The sequence below is a fragment of the Pelodiscus sinensis genome, unplaced genomic scaffold, assembly GCF_049634645.1.
Source record: "Pelodiscus sinensis isolate JC-2024 unplaced genomic scaffold, ASM4963464v1 ctg37, whole genome shotgun sequence".
In the NCBI taxonomy this organism is placed as follows: Eukaryota; Metazoa; Chordata; order Testudines; family Trionychidae; genus Pelodiscus; species Pelodiscus sinensis.
Genome location: NW_027465869.1, coordinates 1,917,016 through 1,939,238, shown reverse-complemented (window position 1 = coordinate 1,939,238; position 22,223 = coordinate 1,917,016). Strand labels below are relative to the sequence as shown.

Here is a 22,223-nt window from a genome sequence, read left to right as displayed (position 1 = left end):
GCCGCGATTTAAATAATCGCGGCTTCATTTAAATTTAAATGGCTGCCGCGCTCTGCCGACCAGCTGATGATCAGCTGTTTGTCGGCAGATCGGGGCAGTGTGGACGCTCCCGTCGACATGAAAGCCCTTTGTCAACCTCCCCCTGATGCCTCGTGGGATGAGGTTTACCGGGGAGGTCGACAAAGGGCTTTCACGTCGACGGGGAAGCGTCCAGACTGCCCCGATCTGCCGACAAACAGCTGATCATCAGCTGGTCGGCAGAGCGCGGCAGCCATTTAAATTTAAATGAAGCCACGATTATTTAAATAGCAGCTTCATTTCCCTCTGCCAATCAGCCTCATCTACATGGCTCCGTCGACGGAGCCATGTAGTTTAGACACACTCCTAGAGGGCCTAGGTTCAAATCTGCTACGGGGTTCAAATCAGCAGCAGCAGCAAGCTAGCAAGCAGAGAGGATCTGCAACTCTGCTCTAGTTCCTGAGCCCTGCTTGGGGTAGGGAGGTAGTAGGAACAACCAGACCTCCAGCAGAAGCTGCATGAGGGGAAAAGGCCCAGGCAATCCTGCAGAAGGGCCCTCAATTATTCAGGGCCCCACGATTTGCAAAGATGGCTCTGCCTGTAGCCGTCATCTGTGGGCAGCTGCTGTCACATGAATGACATGCTTCTTGCGATGAAGAGGCATGGACATTCTATCGACAGCTGGCCCTGCTCGAAGGAAGGAAACCCAAGGGTGACCCACCTCTCGGCAGACATCCTCCACCGTCATACCCAGCAGAGTGCAGGCGCTGAGCTTGTCGAATTTCTTTGTCCGTTTCAGTCTGTGGCTGCCACGTTGCAGCTCCATCTGTCTTTTCAGGGATGGGTCCAAATTGACCGTGAAGGGGAGGTAGAAGAGGGCCTCCTCCACCCGAAACCTGCCGCACAGGAAAGTGTGGAACAGCTCGGGATCCTGGTCCAGTTCCAGCAGCTTTTCCATCTGGCCTTTCAGCATGTCCAGCTCTTCCATGTACTTCTCGTAGACCTCCCACAGAGACATGTCGGGGCGGAGCGGGCTTCCATGGCAGCTGCCCATTCGGCTCCTCTGCTCCTCATCCTCGATGCGCTGCAAGAGCCAGCTCAGACGGCACGGCCACTGGTTGGCAAGGAGCACCCATTCCACCACCTTCTTCGGACACACTTCATCCTTGGGGATGTTACTCGCCAGCAGCCTGATGGTGATGGTGACGGTGTTCACGATGCGCCGCATCTGCACCACGTTGTCTGTCATGAATTCCTTCAAGGCGTCATCCAGGAGGTAGTCGAAAGCATCTTGAATGAGGTCTTTGGCTCGGAAACCTTTCCCGCAGCTGCCGGTTCCCAGCGCTGGGGTTCCAACCATGAGAGGTATCTGGCTGTCCTCTGCAACTGGATTCTGGGCATCGTGGTTGGCCGAATGGTAGCGAGAGATGTTGAGGAAGTCAGAGCTGGCTTCCATCTTGCCATCCTGCCGGAAGCCGACCTCTGCCTCTAGCTGCTCCTTGCGCGCGATGATATTCCTGATCAGCCTCCGCTTGGTGTCGCAATCCATCCGAGGGACAGAGAAGGGCAGGGTGACGATGCGGTTTAAGAACTCGTAGCCGTTGTTGGCCATACCTCTCATATACTTGGAGCTTTCCACGCAGTCGACAATGATGCTGGAGTCAACAGCCAGGATGGAGATGAAAGGGGCGTCATCGTCTGAGAGGAGGATGTTCATGGCATCAAGGACGCCCACCACCTTGTCAGGGCTGCATGTATCCAAGTGGGTGATCTCCAGCACCACCCGCAGCTTCCGCCGCTGGAAGATCTCCATGTACTGCAGGAACCCAGTGATTGTCCTGACTTCGCTTTTCACGCAGCTCATGAAGCCCAGCTGTGCGCTGAGAGCCGTCTGGTTCATCTGTCTCTCCAGCTGGCTCTTCTGGGTGACGATAATGTTTCGTACCACTGTGATAGTGAGCCGTATGGCAGCTGCTGCAGAGACGCTGACAGCCGTCACCCCAATGCCTTCCACGACAGCTATGGCGTCTCCCGAGGCATCCCCGATGGGGATCCCAAACACTAGGAGGAGACCACCCACCCCAATAGCTACCATGATCAAAAGGATCATAGCCACCCACAGCGGGAGGAAGAGGAACTTCTTGCTAACCCATTCCTGATCCCCTGGTCTTTCGATGATGCTACATTTCCTGTCTATGGTCCTGTAAATGCTCATGGGTAGGAGACCAAAGTGGCTTTCGATGCCGTCGCACAGTGTGGTAATGAGGCCTGCCCAGAGCTGGTCGCAGCCCGCGTACTCCCAGGCGCTGAAATGGATGAAGACGTGTTTCACGTTCCTTCTCCACTTCTGCTGCTCCGTCAGGACCGGCCGGTAGAAGATCATGAGTAACAGGAGCTTGAGTAGATCCCGGCCAGTGTTGTCACGCTGCATCTTCTGCGTCCGCTGAAATTCCTCCTGGTCTTTCTTCTTCGATTCGTTTTCCATGTTCTCTGAGATAAAAGAGGAAGATATGTTAGGTACCTGGCAGTGCCTTAAATCTCTCCTCCTGAAGGGTCTTCCAGCTTCACAATCCCTCCCTTCTGGGAAGCAATCAAGAATGGGTAGCTCTTGGCAAAGCCATCCTTAGGATTGATGGGATCCTACACCGTTCTATTAAACTGGTGCCCATCTGCCCAACAGCAGCCCAGATGGATGTTGAATTTTTAGCGATGTGATTTTATAATCCTCATCCACACACTAATAAACAAACACATTTTAAACTAAGGTCCTGTCGACTCTCACAGTAAATTCAGCAAACATTTAGCAGAGGTTGGCAAATGCCTGTTAAATGGCTTCATTACCAAGTCGTCGATGTTCTGCCAGTAGCTCGAGCAGACTTTGTCACTTGTAAATTAACTAGATCTTCTAGAACTTCTGCTGCTGGAGGAAGCAGAGCCACAGACCATGGATAGGAAGAGGCAGGTGGGTGGAGTGGACATGAAAACCCAGTGCTGCTCCAAATTTTCAGGTCCCCTATGCGATTGCATAATCGGCAAATGAGTACGGGTGGCTCTGGCTCTTTGGAGATAGTTGTCATCCACTAATCCCTATCCCCACAAGGTTCCTTCCCCGTCTTACGTGCCCCGGGGCAGTACTCACCCTTGATTTTGTGTAAGAGCAGGTTTTTGCAATGTCCCCATGGTGCATAAAACCCAGCAGTCACTGGCGTGGGCACAGTGTACAGGGCCTTCGCTAAAGCGAGGCAGTAGATATCCTCCTTGGTCTGGAACCCTGCAACGGGGATGAGGTAAAACATGAAGATTAGCCTCACCGAGCGCATCCTCAGTGGATGCTCAACAGTGTCTCCGCTAATATTTTTCGGTTCAAGGTACTAGGTACAAGGGGAGGGAGCAAACAAATGTCCGAAACCAGACAAGTTTATTTTAGGCTATAAATATTGGGGTGCCTGGCCTTACCCCCTTTGCATGGCCGAAGGGACAACAGAGACTTACTGACTGAATTGCTCCTCATCCTGGAGCACTTGAGTTGGTGCACGCGTAACCGCAAATCCAGGGCACTAGATCTGTGACTACACGGCTATAAACCTGGCCAAGTGCCTCTGTCACCAGACGGTGCCTGTGGTCGGTCTTTGTGCATAACAGCGAGATCTGCAGCAGGAGCAGGCTGCGTTACCTGCACTGACCACTGATAACACCAGAGCTCCAAGAACAGAAGCACTGAGCCACGCTGCTGAGGCAACCACATCACAGCTCTTAACACTAGGAGCCCGTAAGTACTCCTGTAGACCCTGCTTTTGCTGGCATTAAGCCAAACAGCGTCCACAGAGCCCCCTGGCACTCCTGCGCCCTGCTGTGCAATGCAGAGGGAGAGATGGAGAAGAGAAAGGCCCACGTGTTCCTTTGCCCTGGCCCAGGCTAGCCTATGCCACTTCCCATGGTTCTGTGGGCCAGACTTGCAGGGCGGGGAAAAGAGATGTAGAGGTCATGGTGGGTAATCAGCAGAACATGAGCTCCCATTGTGGCGTTGGGGCTTAAAAAGCTATTGTAATTCTGGGATGTATAAACAGGAAACGCTTGAGCAGGAGTAAAGAGGCTGTCTCGCTTCTGTGATGGATGAGAGGCCCACTGTTCTTTTCTGAACATCCCAGTATTCAGTGACTAAAGGGTTAAACCTAGCTAGCTAGAAAGTGTTGGCAGGGAGCCAGGAGCACCAGTGAGAAGAAAGAGTTCGGATCTGCATTAAAAGGGAATCTGTCTGCTGTTTTTCTTTGTGAGTTTAATCCTGGAGCTGCGGAAGGGGATGAGGGGGGGGATGAATTGAACTGGGCAGGGACATCATGCCTAAAAAAAAGAATACCTGGGCCTAGAATTGGACTGGACCTTGGAAGTGTGGATACTTGAGTAGATAGAGAATGTTTATTTAGATGCGATCAGGTTATTTTTTTGTTTTGTTGTTTGGTTAAACTCCTCTGTGCTAAATCCATATCCCCTCCTCTCCCCACTATAACTTTAAACTGAATCCCAGGGATGCAATTGTCTGTGTTTTAATCTGTTCTTTTCTCAGTTGCGCTATAACTCCTAGCAGCCAAGTCAGCTTTACAAATGAATACCTTTTTGTTTTCTTAATATAATCACCTATTTTAAAGCTATGATCTGATTTTGTATCCTGGAAAGTAATAGGAGGTCTGTGTATACCTGCCTAAGACTAAGAGGACAGCTATCAGAAATTACAGTTTGTTTTCATTTTTCTTTTTTTCTTTCCAAGTGCTAAATAAAATGGAATAATGACATCTCTGGATCTGCTGGCAATGCTCCTCCTAATGCAACCTAATATGCCATTAGCCTTCTTGGCTACAAGGGCACACTGTTGACTCATATCCAGCTTCTCATCCACTGTAACCCCCAGGTCCTTTTCTGCAGAACTACTACTTAGCTGGTTGGTCCCAGGCCTGTAACAATGCTTGGGATTCTTCTGTCCCAAGTGCAGGACTCCGCACTTGTCCTTGTTGAACCTCATCAGATTTCTTTTGGCTCTTGTGTAAAAGAGTTTGGGGTACCCTTCTGGTATACGTTCCCAAGTGACTTCTTCCTGCGTTCAAGAAGAAAAAGTTTTTTTCCACTTGGGTAGAGGCAGCAACCCTCCTAAGCTCAGGGAATCTGTGACCTTGGGGAGTTTTGAAGCAGAAGCCCATAGAGACACGGTATTTTAAGGTCTGCACTCCAAGTGCCAGAGTGGGGAACCGACTTAGCCTCTTTATTCGGCACTTGAACTTCTGCTGCTGGAGTTCTGTGCCCAGCTCTGGTGACCAGAATTCCAGATGGATGTTGATAAATTGGAGAGGGGTCATGTCAAGGCTATTTCCCACTCTGGCACTCCAAGTGCAGAAGGTGGGGGCCCACAAGAGACTTTAAAATACCCTGCCACTGGAGGCTTGCGTTGGTGTTGCTGCCATCATCCAAATGCACAAACCCCTTTGAGAACCAGACAGGCGCATTTCAGAATTCCCTCCTGTGGGGTACCTTCCTTGTCCTTGACACTCCCTCCAGAGAGAGCTTGAAAACCTGTAATTTCTCCTAGAAGTATGGCTTGCTGTCTTAGGCACGTGCATACAGAACCTTCCGCCCTCTAGGATGCAGGAATCAGATCATGGTTTTAAAAATGTGACGTCTATTAACAAAACAAATACACTTGGTGAAACATTACTTAGAATCATAGAACCATAGAGCTGGAAGAGACCTCAGGAGTCATCAAGTCCAGCCCCTGCCCAAGGCAGGACCTATCCCAACTAAATCAACCCATCCAGGGCTTTGTCAAGCCAAGACTTAAAAACCTCTAGGGATGCAGATTCTACCACCTCCCTAGGGAACCCATCTCAGTGTTTCCCTACCCTCCTAGTGAAATAGTTTTTCCTAATATCCAACCTAGACCTTCCCCATTGTAACTTGAGACCATTTCTCCTTGTTCTGCCATCCGTCACTACTGTGAACAGCCTCTCTCCATCCTCTTTGGAACCTCCCTTCAGGAAGTTGAAGGCTGCTATCAAACCCCCCTCGCTCTTCTCTTCTGCAGACTAAACAAACCCAAATCCCTCAGTCTCTCCTCATAGGTCATGCGCTCCAGCCCCCTAATCATTTTGGTCGCCCTCCGCTGGACCCTCTCCAATGCGTCCACATCCTTTCTATAGTGGGGGCCCCAGAACTGGACACAATACGCCAGATGTGGCCTCACCAGAGCCGAATGAAGGGGAATAATCACTTCTCTGGATCTGCTGGCAATGCTCCTCCTAATGCACCCTAATATGCCATTAGGTTTCTTGGCTACAAGGTCACACTGTTGACTCATATCCAGCTTCTCATCCACTGTAACCCCCAGGTCCTTTTCTGCTGAACTGCTACTTAGCCAGTCGGTCCCCAGCCTGAACTATGCTCGGGATTCTTCCATCCCAAGTGCAGGACTCTGCACTTGTCCTTGTTGAACCTCATCAGATTTCTTTTGGCCCAATCCTCTAATCTGTCTAGGTCACTCTGGACCCTATCCCTGCCCTCCAGCATATCTACTGCCCTCCAGCGTATCTACTTGGTTGCTAGGTGTTACAAAGAAACTGAAAAAAGAAAGATTAAAACACAGAAAATCGCTTCCCTGGGATTCAGTTTGAAGAGTTCCAGGGTAAAGGGGGATAGTTACATGTGCTTAGCAAAAAGAAGTCCAACAAACTAAAAAAATAAAGAAAATAACCTAGTAGCGTCTGACTAAAAATTCCCTGTTCTACTCACATCTCTCTTGTTCCAAGATTTAGTCTTTCCCTAGCCAAGAAAGTCGCTGGATTCTGCTTGCCCAGGTTCCTGGCTTAATTCACATCTTCCAGGCATGATCACACAACAGGCACATCACTGCTTCCAATTCAAAACCCCAAATTCTGTTTCCATTTTCTTTCCTGGCCTCCTGTCAACTCGCTTCCTGCTTCTCTAGCATTCCTGGAGACTTTCTAGGACCTTTTGTCTATGGTTTCAACCTTTCCAGGCAAGACAGTTAGGGTTAAGTCCCAAGACTTTCAGGCAACCGTCTGCTTTTGACACGACCTGTCTGTTTCTCTTCAGCTAACTCTTGCTTACTTTGGTTCAGGCCTCAGGCCTTACACCAGGCCCATGCTTCAGGCCCATCCTTTCTAGTACAGGATATAGCCTGGTAACAAAGCCCTGAATGTGGTATCAGGAAACCTGTGTTCTATTCCTGCCTCTCCCACAGGGTGCTCTTTGGAGAGGTTATTCCCTGTCTGTAAAATAAGACTAATGATACTAACCTTCACTTTTTAGACCTACACACAGCAACTAGGGATTTTTATTAACTACTCAAATATCGGTGAGCCTGGCTCGCTAGATGAACCATCCGGTTCCTCTTGGAATCATGTTAAATGCTTGATCCCCATGACCAAAGTCTCAGATACTGGGAGAAGTGACACGGGGGAATAAAAGCTGCTGTCTGAGGTAAACTACCTGGCAGGAATCCCCTGGAATGGGAGCCATCGCTACCAGGAGCCCAGGAATAACAAGACTCCAAAAGTCCAGCTGCCAGGCAGTTTGACCATCTCCTTCAGGCCAGTGGCCCAGAATTCCAGGACATCTTTGGGCCTGGGTTTAAAAAGAGGCAGTACCGTGTGCTCAGCCCCTTTTTATCCATCCCCTTTCCCTCCATTGGCACGCAACCCTCAAATGGCCAAAGGTTTCCCTTTCCCTCCCTCCTTGGTTAAACAAGCTGGTTAAACAGCTCGAGGTGATGGAGTGATAAGCACCCACTGACAGAGTCGCTCGGGTTGCAGGGCCAGCGTAAGTCCGCTTTTAAAACTGCCGGCCATAGCTGCAGCTACGGGAGGGGACTCTAGCAAGGGCCTGGAACAAGGAACAGGGCTCCACTCCTGCATGGGATTCGGGCTTCCCCCAGGCAGATGCTCTGTTGCTGCTTTCCTGTCTCTCCCTTCTCCAGGTGGAAGGGGACGGTTAGCCAGTGTTCCCTGCAAGCTGAGCTCTTGGGCGGCCAGCCAGGAGACATTCAAATGCTGCCCAGTTTGCTAGCCGGTAGCATGTGTTTCTAGTGGTGGTGCATGTGGTGTACTGGGTGTAGACATAGATCTTGTTGTTATAGTAACTGCGTTAGGTCACTGGGGGTCAGCCCAGCTGGTTTGGGTTTTTTCTAGCTAGCTCCGTGCTATGCAATAAAATGGACACTTGCAACTACTCAAGCTCTCTGTATTTCCACTGATTTCTTCCCATGCTGTGAAACTCCACGTGACGTAACAGTGCACATCCGTGCATGCCTTGGTGCACATAACAAAATGTATTCCGCACAGGAGTGGGGGAAAAAGTAGAGGCATTATTGCCGCTAGCTCCTTACTGAAACTCAGTGAAAGGCAGGGGAAATGAGAGATCAAGATCCTGAGACTGACAGTCCCCAGGAACAACGGGGAGAGGCTAAAGTCCCAGTTCAGCCTGACTGGCAGAGCAGGGAGCCAGGAGGGAGCCAGGGTCGGCAGAGTGGGACTGAGCTAAGGAGAGAGCAGGGGCCCGCACTGAGCTGGGGAGCAGGGCTGGCCTCGGGGAGGGAGAAGGGGAGGCCGGGGTCAGGATCGGGGGCAGTGCGACTGGCCTCAGGGAGGAAGGGGGTCAGAGGCAGCATGACTGGCCTCGGGGAGGGAGAAGGGGGGGCCAGGGTCAGGATCTGGCCCCTCCCCCCCAGAGCTGCTTCCCATCCCCTCTTCCTTCCAGCCAGTTCCTGCCCCCCCCCCCAGCCAGTCCCTCTTCCTCCCTCCCCCCTGCCCAGGATCAAGTGTGTCCGTTTTTTGGGGGGAGGGTCTACCTGGCAACCCTACGAGTCAGACCCGGCGCAGGCATCAAGTGATGGGGACTGCCGGAACTTTGGGAACCTGAGTCTGCGGGGTGGGGGTTTGTGGCAGGTCAGGAGATGAAAGGGGAAGGCACTAAGGGACAGGGTGTAGGAGAGAGACAAATGCCAGGGGGCCAAGTGGAGACAATGAGGAAAAGGGCAGGAGGGGAGGTGTCAGTGAGGGAGGGGACAGGATGATGCTAGGAGAGGAGAGGGGAAGGGCTTTGGGGGCTAGAGGGGAGAAGGGGAGGTGCTGGGAGAAGGCTTGAAAGAAGGGGTGGGCATGAGGAAGGCGGAGATGGAGCAAGGCACGTGTAAAGGCACAGGGGCATGAGGGGAACGGGGGCAGAGGGTGGTGAGGGATGGGCAAAGTGGGAAGGGGCAGTGAGGGAAGGGGGAGGCACCAAGAGGGTGCAAGGGTAAGGGAAGGTGCAGGTGCCAGGGGAGTCCGGGGGGTGAAGCAGAAGGGCAGACACCTGCAGGGGAGGGACCAGCACCAGAGGAGAGAGGCAGGACAGGTGTGTAGAGGGGGGTGTTAGGAAAGGGGAGGAGGAGGGGTAGCTCACATGGTCAGAGTGGGGCTACTGGAGGAGTGGGCACAGGGGGAGAGAGAAAGGCTGCTGGAGGGGGCAGGTCTCGGGAAGGCCGAGGGCAGTGAGAAGGGCAGGAGTCAGGGCAGCAGAGGTGGGTGAGGGATTGGGGGGCAGCAGGCACCAGGGGAGCTGATGGAGGAAGGGAAGGAGACAGGGCAGCAGAGGGGACAGGTAAGTGGTTCATAAGATATTTATGAATAACTTGGGTGCCACCATGGCACATCCAAACAAGCCACAAACTCAGTACTGGTGCACAACACAAAATGTATTGTGCTCATGGGAGGAAACTCTTAGAGGGAACACTTCCCCCAGCCTCCCCACCCCCCGAGTTAATGTCTCACACGTTGGGTTAATGCAATTGCAGGATCGTTGCACGGGGGGGGTTGGTGAGGGCCAAACTAATCCCTATTGGTAAGAGGATGGTGGGAAAAGTCCTTGGGGGGGGGGGAGGTCACATGACACCTTTTATTTCTGGTCATGTGTCCATATTGCCCTGAAAGTGTTACCTCCAGAGGCGTGGCTAATGGGAGTCAGGGGGCGTGGCTAATGGGGGTCAGGGGACATGGCTAATGGGAGTCAGGGGGTGTGGCTAATGGGGGTCAAAGAGTACATTTAAAAACATTCTTTGGCTGCACACCCTAATGAAATGTGCTGCGCACGCCTATGGGCAGAGAGCAGATCCAGTCCTGGGAGCAGGGCTGCAGCCACAGAGTTATAGACGCCGCCCAGAGAGCAGATCCGCATGCTGGGAGCAGGCCTGCAGCTGTAACCCACACACCTGATGTGGGTCACTATCCTATGGAGTGGCACTGAGACCACTCCCAGCAAGCAATTATTACAAGGGAGCTCTTCAGCCTATGCTGAGAGGCAACTGACTTATAACTCAAGCTGTAGCAGCTCCTGCCCTAAGCTCCAAAAGTCCCAGGTTCTAATCCACCTGGTGGCAGTTACACAGCCATGGAAGCAGAGGGGCCAGGGAACCCTCTGTACAGGACTCTCCCCTCCCCCCCACACACACACCCTTGCTTCCTGGAATCAGCCACCTAGGTGAATAAAGCTGGAAACCCCCATGCCTATAGCTGTGCACCTTTGCTAAATAGCTACAGCCATTCTAAAGTGCCCAGATCTCACAACTAAAAAGGAGACATCCCAATGAGCTGCTAAGCTGTGCTGCCTGCCTTGGACGAGGAGCGAGTGCTGTAACTCTGGAGCCTAATGATGGTGGTGTCCTCCAGCCATTTTCAGCTTAGTACAGCTGCCTCCCTGTGAACCAGGTGCCAGCTGGCCATGGGGTCCCATAGACCTGGCTTGTGCAGCCTAACCTGATAACCAAGCAGCCCATCCATTACTAGCCAGCCGATTACCTTGGATATGGGAGACCATCGCACTCGTAATTCCTGGGGCCTTCACGCACTGACAGGGTTTGACTCGATCGGCCAGCTAGGGAGAAAGAAATAAACAGAAGGCAGAGGAGTCACCAAGAGATCAGAAGACCAGCACGATGCCTTATAGGCCGTTCAGCTGTGAAGAGTCACCAAGACAGGGCAGGTGATGCTAACCTGAGTTAGTCCATTAGCTGCGGCTAGGCTGGGCCACGAGAGGAGACAGGCAGTAAATCTGCAGCTGTCAGACCACAAGGAGGACACGGAGGACTCGAAACCAGCTCAGAGAACAGGGCTGGGTAAGATGCAACCCACCTAACACTGTGATCTGGCCACTTTGTGTTTAGATCCTGCTGCCCATGCCGCCGAATTCTAAGTGGGGACTCAGGCAGCAGGATCCAATTTTAAATGATTCACGGCTCATGGTTACAGCAGGGGCAGGAGCCACGAGCCCTTTAAAAAGCTGCAGCCACGCTGGACAGCTGCCAGTAGTGGCAAATCTGTGAGCTCTTTTCTGTGCTTTTAATTGAAAGCCTCAGCCACGGAGAACTCTGAGGGTGGGCTAGTTCACAACACCGCCCCTTCTGCCTCAGGCTCCGCCCCTTCTGTGGGTGGAGCCGGCCTATGACCCCATACCAAAATCCATTAAGTGGCCCCCTTCTGAAAATTATCGCCCAGCCCTGTCACAGAATCATAGAAAAGTCTGAGTGGAAGGGACCATGATAGGTCCAGTGTTTCGCAAACTTTTTTTATAATGTACCCCCTTTAAAAAAAAATGTGTAAGTACCCCCAGTACCTACAGTTTTCAGACACACACAATTTTTTTCTACCGTTGCAACACATTTGTTTAAACAACTGCATCGTAGCCGGGCGGGCGATGGCATTTTTGGGTGTAAAAGGTACAAAAAGAATAAAGCGCTGTCAAACTGAAAACTAAAATTCAGTTTTCTCCAAATTTCAGTTGTGTTGACGTGTCCCCCAGACATCTCTTGAGTACCTTTAAGGGGACTCGTACCACTGGTCGAGAAGCACTGATCTAGTCCACCCCTGCACCGAGACAGGACCAAGCATGTTTGTCTCACCTCTTGGCTCCTAGGACACGGCTTGAACTAACGCACTTGGAAAGACATTATCGTATATACGCCCAAAGTGCTTCATCTCAGTGTATTACCATAAAATCTAACTGACCAAACTCTGACCTTTCATTTCCCTGTCACTTGGCCAGCCACAGCCTCACACGCCTTCGGCATTGATCTGAAAGCCTTCGTCACGCTTTTACACACCTGTGCTGACACGCTTGTGAGCCAGGCACACTTGTGCGACACGTCCCAAAGCACTTGCTCCAGGGCATTACATCGCACTTGCCTGCCTTTGATGGACAGGGAAAGGGAGACCTGAAAGGCCTCTCCAAGGTCACCAGCGCGAGAGTGAGCGCAGAATTGCGGAGCAAGGGTCTAACACACAACTCTGTGCCTTAGTCACTAGGTGGCATTAGATTAGAACCCGGGAGTTCTTACACCCAACCCCTGCCCCCTCCACTAGGCCATGCTGCTGGCCTCCCGCCTCTCCCCCAGGGCTTGGAGACAGATGGGAGGCTGGAGCCAGCCTGCGCAGAAGGGGCTGTAACGCTTACAGCTCGTTCATGACACTGCCCCTGCGCAGCCGCTCTCAGATCCACACTTGGAACCCACAAGAAACACCCCAAGAGCAGAGATGAAACCGCCACTCACCTGCAGCCCAGCTTCCAGGAAGGGCAAAGCAAAAGCGGCGCTCGCGGATTCCAGCCCAGCCTGGCACCTGCTTCCTGAACTTTGGCCCCTTTCCTCCAAGATAGCAGGAGGCTGTTCTGGGCCTTTTGTGCCCACGACGGGGCAGAAAAGCAAACTCAGCTGTTGGTTCCATCTTGCGGGCAGAGCCCCGGCAGACAGTGGCAGGCGGGGGTATCGACTGACCCTCCAACCCAGGATATTCCCCCCACACCTGGATTCGCTTCCTAGTCATCCCCATCTCCCTGCACGATCCTTGTTTCTCAACCCGCCAGGGCAAATGGCAACTCTGCCGAAAAGCATCTGCTGGCTTTAAGCTCCCTGCGAGCTGTTCTCATCGCTCAGCCATCACCACCACTGCCCTGCCTCTGTCCTGCTCCTCATCCCCGCCCCCACTCCTATCCCCTGCTCTCCTCCATCTCCTCCCCCTTCCCTTCTCCTGCCCCTCCCCATTTCCACCTGCCCTGCCCATCCCCGTCCTCTCCCTCCCCCCGTCTGTCCCCCTCTTATGTGAGGGCTTTGCTGGAAAGGCCCCCCCCCCCAAGCCAGGGAGATCTCCCCTCCAGGAACAATTCAGCCCCCCCCATCTCGCTCCCTCCACTCCACAGTATTTCCTCCATTCCCCGCAGTTGAAAATTGAGCTCCCCCATCCCCTCAGGTGACAGTCGGGCTCCCCCATACGCAGCTGCCTAGGTAGGCACCTCCGCAGCCAGAGCCTGCCCCTGGCGCCCACGTCCCCTCCCCGACTGCCTGTCCCAGGCGACCACCTGAACCTGCGTCCCCCATTCCCTCAGATCACAGCTCCCTCCCTGACCCTGCACCCCCTGACACCCCTCCCCCAGGCCAGACTCCTCTCTGGCACCCGCACCCCCTCCCCCAAACCCTCTGCTCCCCCTTCACCCAGGTCACAGCTCCCTCCCTGACCCTGCACCCCCCCGACACCCCTCCCCCAGGCCAGACTCCTCTCTGGCACCCGCACCCCCTCCCCCAAACCTTCTGCTCCCCCTTCACCCAGGTCACAGCTCCCTCCCTGACCCTGCACCCCTCTAGAGCCCCTCCCCCAGGCCAGAGTCCTCTCCTGCGCCCATACCCCCTCCTGGACCCTGCACCCCTATCCACCGCCCCAGATCATACCCCCCCCCCTGCACCCAGGCTCCACCCCTAAGCTCCCTTCTGCACCCAACCACCCCGTCCCAGACCCCAAACCCCTCGGTAGAAATGTGGCCCTTGATCAGTTGCCAAAATGGCCCCCCCATTACAAATTATTGACCAAGCCTGATCCAAATGTTTTTTGAAACATTGTTTAATGAGAATGTAAATACAATTCAATACAATTGGGAGGGTTGGGGGGAGGGGGACGCAGCTGCTGGCTCCTCAGCTCTTGCTGCTCTCACTGGGTGTCTTCCTGCTGCAAGGGAAGCAGAATCCGTCACATTCATCCCTGGGGACTCAGGGGAACTGGCCCCCCAGCATTTCCACCCTCCTCCCCCCTGCTCTCTGGTCACCCCCCGTCAGGCCCGCAGGGTGAGCTCCTGACCCCCCCCCCCCCCCAAGAGCTCCTGACACCTCGGCCCCCTCCCGCCTCCTAGGACAGTTTCTGTGTTCAGAGCCTCCCCCACCCCCAGGGACGCTCGCAGGGGCAGGAGGGATTCTGCCAGCAGGGACGTGGGGTGGGGGCAGCCTGAGGAAAGGGGCGGGGGACTCCCTGAGGGGATGGGAAGGAGACCCTGGCCCTGCCCCACTCTCCTGATCTGCTCCGGCTGCTCACCATGTATTCCAGGAGCTGATGGGCCTGCCCATGCAGGGCGTGGGCCAGGACCAGCCCGGCCTGGCTGGGGCGCCGCAGGGGGGAGCGGGCAGCGAGCAGAGCCTTGTCCAAAAAGCAGTTCTCCTGCTCTGCTGTGAAGAGCTGCCCAAAGACCTGGAATCAAGTGCACAGGAGGTTTCAGCTGACGGCCCAGAGCCCGGCCCCAACTCCTGGGGCTAAAACAGCTTCCTCCTCCCCCAAACTCCCTTCCAGACCCTGCACCCAGACGCTCTCCTCACCCGGCACCCCAACCCCTGCCCCAGGTCACAGCTTCCTCCTGCCCCCAAGACCCTCCTACCCCCACGAGGGCCCCAGCCAGCCCCACCCCCGAGCCCTGCCCTGCCCTGGCAGCGCGTCCTTACCTCTCCCACCCGCACGCTGTTGCTGTGAGCCAGGACCCATCTTTCTTTGTAGTAGTGTCTGCACCACAGGTCCTCTGCCTGGTGGATGTTGAGGCCTGCAAGAGACACAACAGGGTCATTCTGCTGGCAGGTCTGAGCCCTTCCCCTCCCACGGGTCCCTGCAGGCATCCCTGGGCAAATGGAGGGGCACAGGGGGCAGAAGGACGGGAACACAGAGGGACGCATCCCCCCTTGGGCCAGTCTGGGGGAAAAGGGCTGGGTCCCCTCCCCCCGCCGCCGGCACCCTCAGGGTGTCCCTGGGGCCCAGGTCCCGGCTGGGTTCCTTACCCCTGTGGTGCAGGAGGAGTTGATACAGGCTGTGCACCCCCTTCCGGGCCAGCCGGCTGACGTCTTCGGATGGGTCCGAAATAAAAAGGCCCAGCTGGGCCACGTGGTGACCCATCCTCGGCCAGTCGGCGGAGTTCTGAGGGGAGAGAAGAGGGGGGGTCCCTCAGCATCCTGGGGCTGCACGTCCCATGCAAACGGCCGCCGAGGCGGGTCTGAGCTCGGGGGACGGACAGAGACACCTCCCGGGGCGGGGCGGGGCGGGGCCGGCCTTGCGAGGAGACAACCCTGAGCAATGGCCCCGACTGAAGGGTCACTCCGGGGGTGGAACAAGGGGATCCACTGATGGCCACTCCCCAGTCCCCAGGCCCAGTCCCTCAAGAGCCCCCCTGAAGGGCCCAGGGTCGCCCCTCCCCGGGGAAAGGAGAACGCGGCCCATTCCCGGCCCATTCCCAGCCCTGCCTCTGCCTCCCGGGGACGCTCCCAGCCCCGCGCCCTGCAGCCCCAGACCCCCCGGCTCCGAGGTCACTTACGTCAAACCCCGGGAGGGTGGTGGCGACTCCCAGCAGGGCCGTGGTGCTGCCAAGGGCCCTGGCTCGCTCCTGGGGCAGGCGGGACTCCAGCCACGGGCTCAGGTGCTGTGGGGGAAAGAGGCAGGTCAGGACCCGTAGGGAGGTGCCGGTTCTGGGCAGAGCCTGGGGCTCCTCTCGGACTGTGCCCCCCCCAGCCACTGACACTGCTCCTCTCTCGGCCCCCCCCCGAGGAAGCAGGGACAATGGCCCCGTCCCCCCCACGGGGCTCACCTCCATTATGAGCTGCAGCCGGGCGGTGTCTGGGGACTCGGCGAGGAGGCTCGCCAGTAGGGCCTGGAGGTCGTAGGGAAGGGCCCGGATGAACTGCTGCAAGACAAGGGGGAGCCCTGGGTCAGAGGGGGGTTGGGGGATCCAGGCCACCCGCTGGCTCCGGGGTCCAGCCTAGAGCAGGGTCTGAGCCGCCTCGCAGAGCAGGGAGGAGCCCAGGCTGGGCATGGAAGGGACGGGCCCCCCGGGAGAGCAACGGGAACCCTGGAGGGAAGGATCCAAACCTGCAGCTTCTTCCCTCCCTCTGCCACCCCCCCCCCCCCCTCTCTGGAGCTCCAGCCCAGCCCGGGAGCAGGGCCCGGAGGGACGTACCTGAGTGTGGATGGGCTCCTGCTGCCAGTCCCCAGACACTGTCTGTCCCACGGCCGCCGTCAGCAGGGGGCTCAGGAGCTGGGCCCGCAGGGGAGGCTGCAAGGTGCTGGCAGGAGAGAGGGGCAGAGACTGTTAATTCAGCAGCAGGAGACAGAGACTTTCCCACTCCCTGGCCAGGGGATCTGCTCTGGGGAGAGTCGGCGGGGGGGGGGGGGGTCGGTACCTGAGGCTGCAGGCGGCGTTGAGGCAGTCGGCCAAGACCAGCGGGGGGGGCGAGTCCTCCATGATCTCCTGGGAGACCCAAGGAGACAAAGGGGCGTGTGAGGCTGGGGCCCCCAAGAGACGCTCACACGGCCAGCGCCCCCACCCAGCAGGATCCAACCCCACTGCCTCCCGCTGCCCTGTAGCCCCCCTGCCCTGCACAGGGCCCCTCCCAGCACCCCCCTCCCAAACCGGGACCAGCTCAATCCTTGTCCCCAGGCCGTCTCCTGCCCCTCACTGCCCTGGTGACCAGCCTCTGAACCTCCTCATCCCTGCTCCCCAGGCGCATCCCCAGCAGCCCGCTCGGCTCCCTTCCAGCCCCCCATGGCCCGGGGAGACCCCTCCCTGTCCCGAATCCCCCTTCCTGTCTGGCACCCCACACCTGCCCCATTTCTGTGTCCCTCCCTCCTCCAGCAACCCCACCCACCCTCCCCATGTCCACCTCCAGCCCTCCTGGCTCCACCCATCCCGTTTCCAGCATCCCCACCCGCCGCCATGGCCCAGGCAGACCCCCGTCCACCCCACGTATCCCCTCCCCTCCTCCGGGCCGCCGCGACTCGCTTACAACGATCCTGGCCATCATGGTGTCCTTGCAGCAGCGCGGCGCCAGGGTGTCCTCGCCCCTTTGGAGGGCGGCGAGGCAGGCGAGGGGGATGGCCAAGAGGAACCGCTGCAGGGCGGCTGGGCTCTGCACCCCAGAGAGAGTCTGTGAGCCTGGGGCCTGCCTGCCCCCCACGGACAGCTGCAGGGCTCAGGTCTCCCAGGAGTGGAGGTGGGAGCTGCCGGTTGTCCAAGCACCCACACTCCCCCCCCAACTGCTGCCTCAGGCTTGTGGGGGCCCAGCTGGTGCATGACAAGAGCCCCCAGCTTGGGGGGCCCAGGTCATGCAGGAGAAGGGGCCCCAGGGGGATCCCCAGGGACAAGCCCCTCCCGGAGGGGGGGGGGGGACGTGCTGGGAAGGGGCCGGACAATCTCGGGTCCCCCCCGTGTGGAGAAGGTTCCTACCGTGTCCCGGGTGTGGAGCTGCTCTTCAATATCATAGATGGCCCCTTCCTCCACCCGGGAGTCCATCCGCTCCTGGCAGAGCTCCGCCGAGGCACAGGGGGGCTCTGTGCGGGAGGGAAGGGACCAGGGTGACTCCAGCGGCCAGCAGGGGTCACGCGCCCCCATGTCAGGGACCCAGGGCAGGTTGGGCCCCACACGCCCCTCGCAGGGACCCATCCCCCTGCCACCCTCACATCTGCCAACGCCCTCAGCAGAGCCCCCACCAGGAACAAGAGAGCCAAGCAGCCCCCGCCCCCATCCATTGCCCTGGCTGCGGGGCAGACACAGGGGCTGCCCCTCCCCGCCCCCCCCCCGGGTACTGGGTGAGCCCCTGGGCCCAGCGTGTTCACGGCCCCTCACCTGGGTCTGAGCGGCTGCAGGAGGTGGCCTGGCTGCAGCTGGAGGCCCAGGCGCTGCTGCTGACGGACCTGGACCCACAGCTGCAGGGGCTGGTGCGGGGAGCGACGGGCTGGGGGCTCCCGGAGACTGGCAGGTCCCCGGGGGCCGGGCAGGGCGATGCCCCCTGGTGATAATGGGGGCTGGGCTCCCGGGGCAGGTGTTTCTCTCCACAGAGGAGGCCCCGGAGCCACCCTACCCGGCTCCCCCGCTGGGCTGGGTCCCGCCTGCCCAGCCGCCTCTGGAGCCAGGTCCGGGGGGGCCTGGCCGGTGGGCGAGTCGCCCCGAGCTGGTGGGATCCAGCTTCCCCGCCCGCGGGGACGGAGAAGCTGCTCCCCACCGGCCCTGGGGCCATCTTCAGGGCTTTCTTGAACCACAGCCGAAAACGTTTGGCCATGCTGCAAATGAGGGGAGCAAAGGGGAGCTTGGGGCGCAGCCTGATGAACCAAATCCAGGGGTTCCAGCTCCCCAGAGCGACTGCCCCCAGCCCCCAAATGGCCCCTTGCTTATCGGTTCGGTCTTGCACAGGCACTGCAAGGACCTGAGGGTATGTCTACACTACCCCGCTAGTTCGAACTAGGAGGGTAATGTAGGCATACCGCACTTGCAAATGAAGCCCGGGATTTGAATTTCCCGGGCTTCATTTGCATAAGCGGGGAGCCGCCATTTTTAAAACCCCGCTCGTTCGAACCCCGTGCAGCGCGGCTACACGGGGCACGAACTAGGTAGTTCGAACTAGGCTTCCTAGTTCAAACTACCGTTACTCCTCATTCCACGAGTCTCCTGCCCATCAACAGCCCCTTCTTGGCCAATCAGGGGAGAATCTAAGGTGTGGGGGGTGGAGCGTTCTCCCCAAAGACACCGGCATAGACTTGTTCCAGCCCCACCTCCCCAGTCCCCACAATGGGGGCTGCATCCCCCACCCCACGGCTCCTGCAAACCACCCCCCGTCCTTCAGCTAGTCTGTTGGGTCCCAAGCTGGGGGAGGCAGCAAGGGAAGGTCACAGAGGAGGCAAGAACAGAGCAGAAATGTGGGGGGATGGAGGAAAAGGGAAACCAACCAGGAGAAAGCCCCAGTGGCGCTAAGGACGCAGCCCAGGTGAGGAATCACCTTCTGGCCCTTGACCGAGGGCTGGGCCTGCCTGGAACCCAGCCGGCCCCGGGCGGGATCCAACCCCTGGGGGCTCTTACCTTCGTCACAAAGGTGTCGGGATGTGGAACTCACAGAACGCGAACGAACCGTGAGGAGGAGACGCACCAGAGCTAAAGCAACCGGGGGTCTCCAAAGTCCCCTGGGCCCGCCCCCCGCTTTTATCAGCCTGAGATGTGGGTCCCTCTGTGAGGTCACCACCTCCCCACCTGCCCTTTGCCTTATATGCTGAGGGCTGCCCAAAGCCCCTGTGAGGTCACCGCCCCCCCCTCACCCTGCCAGGCAAATGTCCTGCCTCTGGCCACCCCCCTGGGAAGTTTGAGCCATTACTAGGGGTCCCTCCCCCTCCCTCATAGGCTGCTCCCTGCCCTACACTGCAGGCTTCTTGCACGAGAGCTGTTTCACGCCGGAGTTCTTGCGCAAAAGGTCTCGTGCAAGAGTGCCTCCACCCTGCCATGGGCTTTTGCACAAGAGCGTCCATGGCAGTGTGAACGCTCTCTTGTGCAAGAAAGCTCTGATGGTCATTTTAGCCATAAAAGTGTCTTGCTCAAGAAGCCCCTGGTGCCCGTCCACGCTGCCTTCTTGCACAACAGCTCTTGCACAAAGGGGGCTTAGTCATCGTCGGGAGAGGAATAACTCCTGTGCAAGGAGCCCTGTTCTCTGATGCTTTACTGCAAATTTACTTCTGCAAGAACACACGTAGAGTGTAGACGCGCCACAAGTTTTTTCGCAAGAACACGCAAAAACAAGCCATGTGGATGTTTTCTTTTTAGGCAAAAGCCCCTTTTTGCACAAGATCGGTCGGCCTTTTTGCAGGCATAGGGATCTTGTGGGAAAAGGGGGTTTTTTGCACAAAAAGTAAACATCCACACGGCTTGGTTTTGCGCACAAACCCCGAGCACAAAAACGGATCGGCAGAAAATATGCAAATGACATTGCGTGTCATAGAGTCCCTCGTTAGCATATTTGTTGCCAAAAAAACTCGTTGTGTAGACGTAGCCTAGGAGAGAAGCGATCTCAGACACAAAGCCCTTCAGTAAGAGGGCATAGCCCTGGGGCGTGGTAGGAGACGTACGGCAGACATGGGAGGTCACTCTCCTAGCTATTTGGCACGGAGGAGGCCTCAGCTGGAGCACTGTGTCCAGATCTCAGGGCCATGCTTTAGGAGAGAGAGTCCAGAGGGGAACTATGAAAAGGGATTAGGGACGTTAGATATTCACTGAGTAGTCAATTAACCTCATGATTTCTTATCGGTTACTTGACTTTTCGATAGTCCCCAGGGGCCAGCTGTCTCAGTCCTGGCTCGCGCTGGGTGCGGGACCTACCCCCTCTGCGGCTCTGCATTTACAGTGTGTTAGGAGCCAGGCAGGCAGGCAGCCTCGCTCAGTTCCAGTTTGCACCAGGTCCAGAAGCTCAGACCCAGCCCCCAGGCAAGGGCTGCTGCCAGCTTGTGCTGCTGCCTCTGATACAGAGGCAGCAGTACGGAGTGCCAGGAGGGAACTGGTCTAAAAAGCACCTCCCCTTGCGACCTGGCTGCCTGTCATCCCACGCTGCTGCCTCCGTTTTTGGCGAGAGAGAGCCGCCTGTCTTGAGACACCGGTGGGGAGTCGGATTTTCAAAAGGCAGGTCTCTGTCCTTTGTGAGCCTTCCAAAGCGCTTCGGTGGGGGGAGGGGGCAGGAAGGCGGACGACACTCAGGAATTGTAGCACCCAAATCCACGGAGTGTTTCGCCAGCACCTCCTGCAACAGAGCCCAATCCCTGACAGGCTTTTAGGCAAGATAGATCATTTGAAAAAATGACAGACACAGGGTTTTCCGTCACCGCTCTCCCTTTCTTTTATTTCCCTGGGCTAACTGGCTTGTTCCTCTTTGGCTAAGGATGGAAGGGTATGTCTACACTACAATGTTAGTTCGAACTAACAGACGTTAGTTCGAACTAACATTCATAGCCGCTACACTAGCGCTCCGCTAGTTCGAATTTGAATCGAACTAGCGGAGCGCTTAGTTCGAACTAGGAAAACCTCATTTTACGAGGCTTAAGCCTAGTTTGAACTTACTAGTTCGAATTAAGGGCTGTGTAGCGCCTTAATTCGAACGAGTGGGAGGCTAGCCCTCCCCAAGTTTCCCTGGTGGCCACTCTGGCCAACACCAGGGAAACTCTATGCCCCCCTCCCGGCCCCGGCCCCCTTAAAGGGGCACGGGCTGGCTACGGTGCCCGTGCCAGGTGCAAGCCTGCTAGCACCCAGCCAGCAGACCCTGCACCTGGCACGGCACAGAGCCACCCACCCGATGTCCCCCAGCCCACCCCCTCTTCCCGGGACCAGGCTGGCGGCTCCCGGAAGCTTGCCCGGGACCGCAAGAGGCGGGTACATTCCTGGGCTAGTGCGGACATCGTGGACCTCGTCCACGATCTCCGCACTAGGCACAGGAAAGTGGCCATCTAGGGCAGGAGAGCTGCCAGCCTGGCCACGCAGGAGCAGGTTTGCATGAAAATCAAGGGGGTCCACTGAGACCCCCGACCCTGAGCCCTGAGCTTACAATGGCCGTCCTGGGTCAGACCAAAGGTCCATCTAGCCCAGTAGCCTGTCTGCCGACAGCGGCCAACCCTAGGGACCGTGGAGGGGATGGACCAAAGACAGTGACCAAGCCATTTGTCTCGTGCCATCCCTCTCCAGCCTTGCACAAACTTTGGGCAGGGACACCACTCCTACCCCCTGGCTAAGACTACTCCATGGACCCAACCTCCATGACTTGATCTCACTTCCCTTTCAACTCTGTTCTAGTTGTAGCCTTCACAGCCTCCTGCAGCAAGGAGTTCCACCGGTTAACTATTTGCTTTGTCAAGAACAACAACTTTCTCTTACTAGTTTCAAGCCTGCTACCCAGTCCTTTCCTTTGGTGTCCTCTAGTCCTTCTTTATGGGAACTCATGAAGAACTTTTCTGAATGCACCCTCTCCACCCAACCCCTGCTTTTAGAGACCTCTATCCTGTCCCCCCTCCGTCTCCTCTTTTCTAAGCTGAACAGTCCCAGTCTCTGTAGCCTCTCTTCATCTGGGACCTGTTCCCAAC

General features: G+C 56.8%; 1 protein-coding gene across 1 annotated transcript in view; it reads right to left on the bottom strand.

Moving 5' to 3' along the window:
- The window catches only part of LOC142824044 (uncharacterized), a 38,744-nt gene extending 20,900 nt beyond the window's left edge, over window positions 1-17,844 (bottom strand). The window contains exons 1-6 of the mRNA XM_075915788.1: window positions 17,569-17,844; window positions 17,129-17,251; window positions 16,526-16,593; window positions 16,303-16,408; window positions 15,934-16,029; window positions 15,664-15,768 (exon numbers count right to left, since the gene is read on the bottom strand). Coding sequence (XP_075771903.1) covers window positions 15,664-15,768; window positions 15,934-16,029; window positions 16,303-16,408; window positions 16,526-16,593; window positions 17,129-17,251; window positions 17,569-17,784 — 714 coding nt within the window. The 5' untranslated portion in view covers window positions 17,785-17,844. The remainder of the gene's footprint in view (window positions 1-15,663; window positions 15,769-15,933; window positions 16,030-16,302; window positions 16,409-16,525; window positions 16,594-17,128; window positions 17,252-17,568) is intronic.
- Between the last annotated feature and the right edge of the window lie 4,379 nt (window positions 17,845-22,223).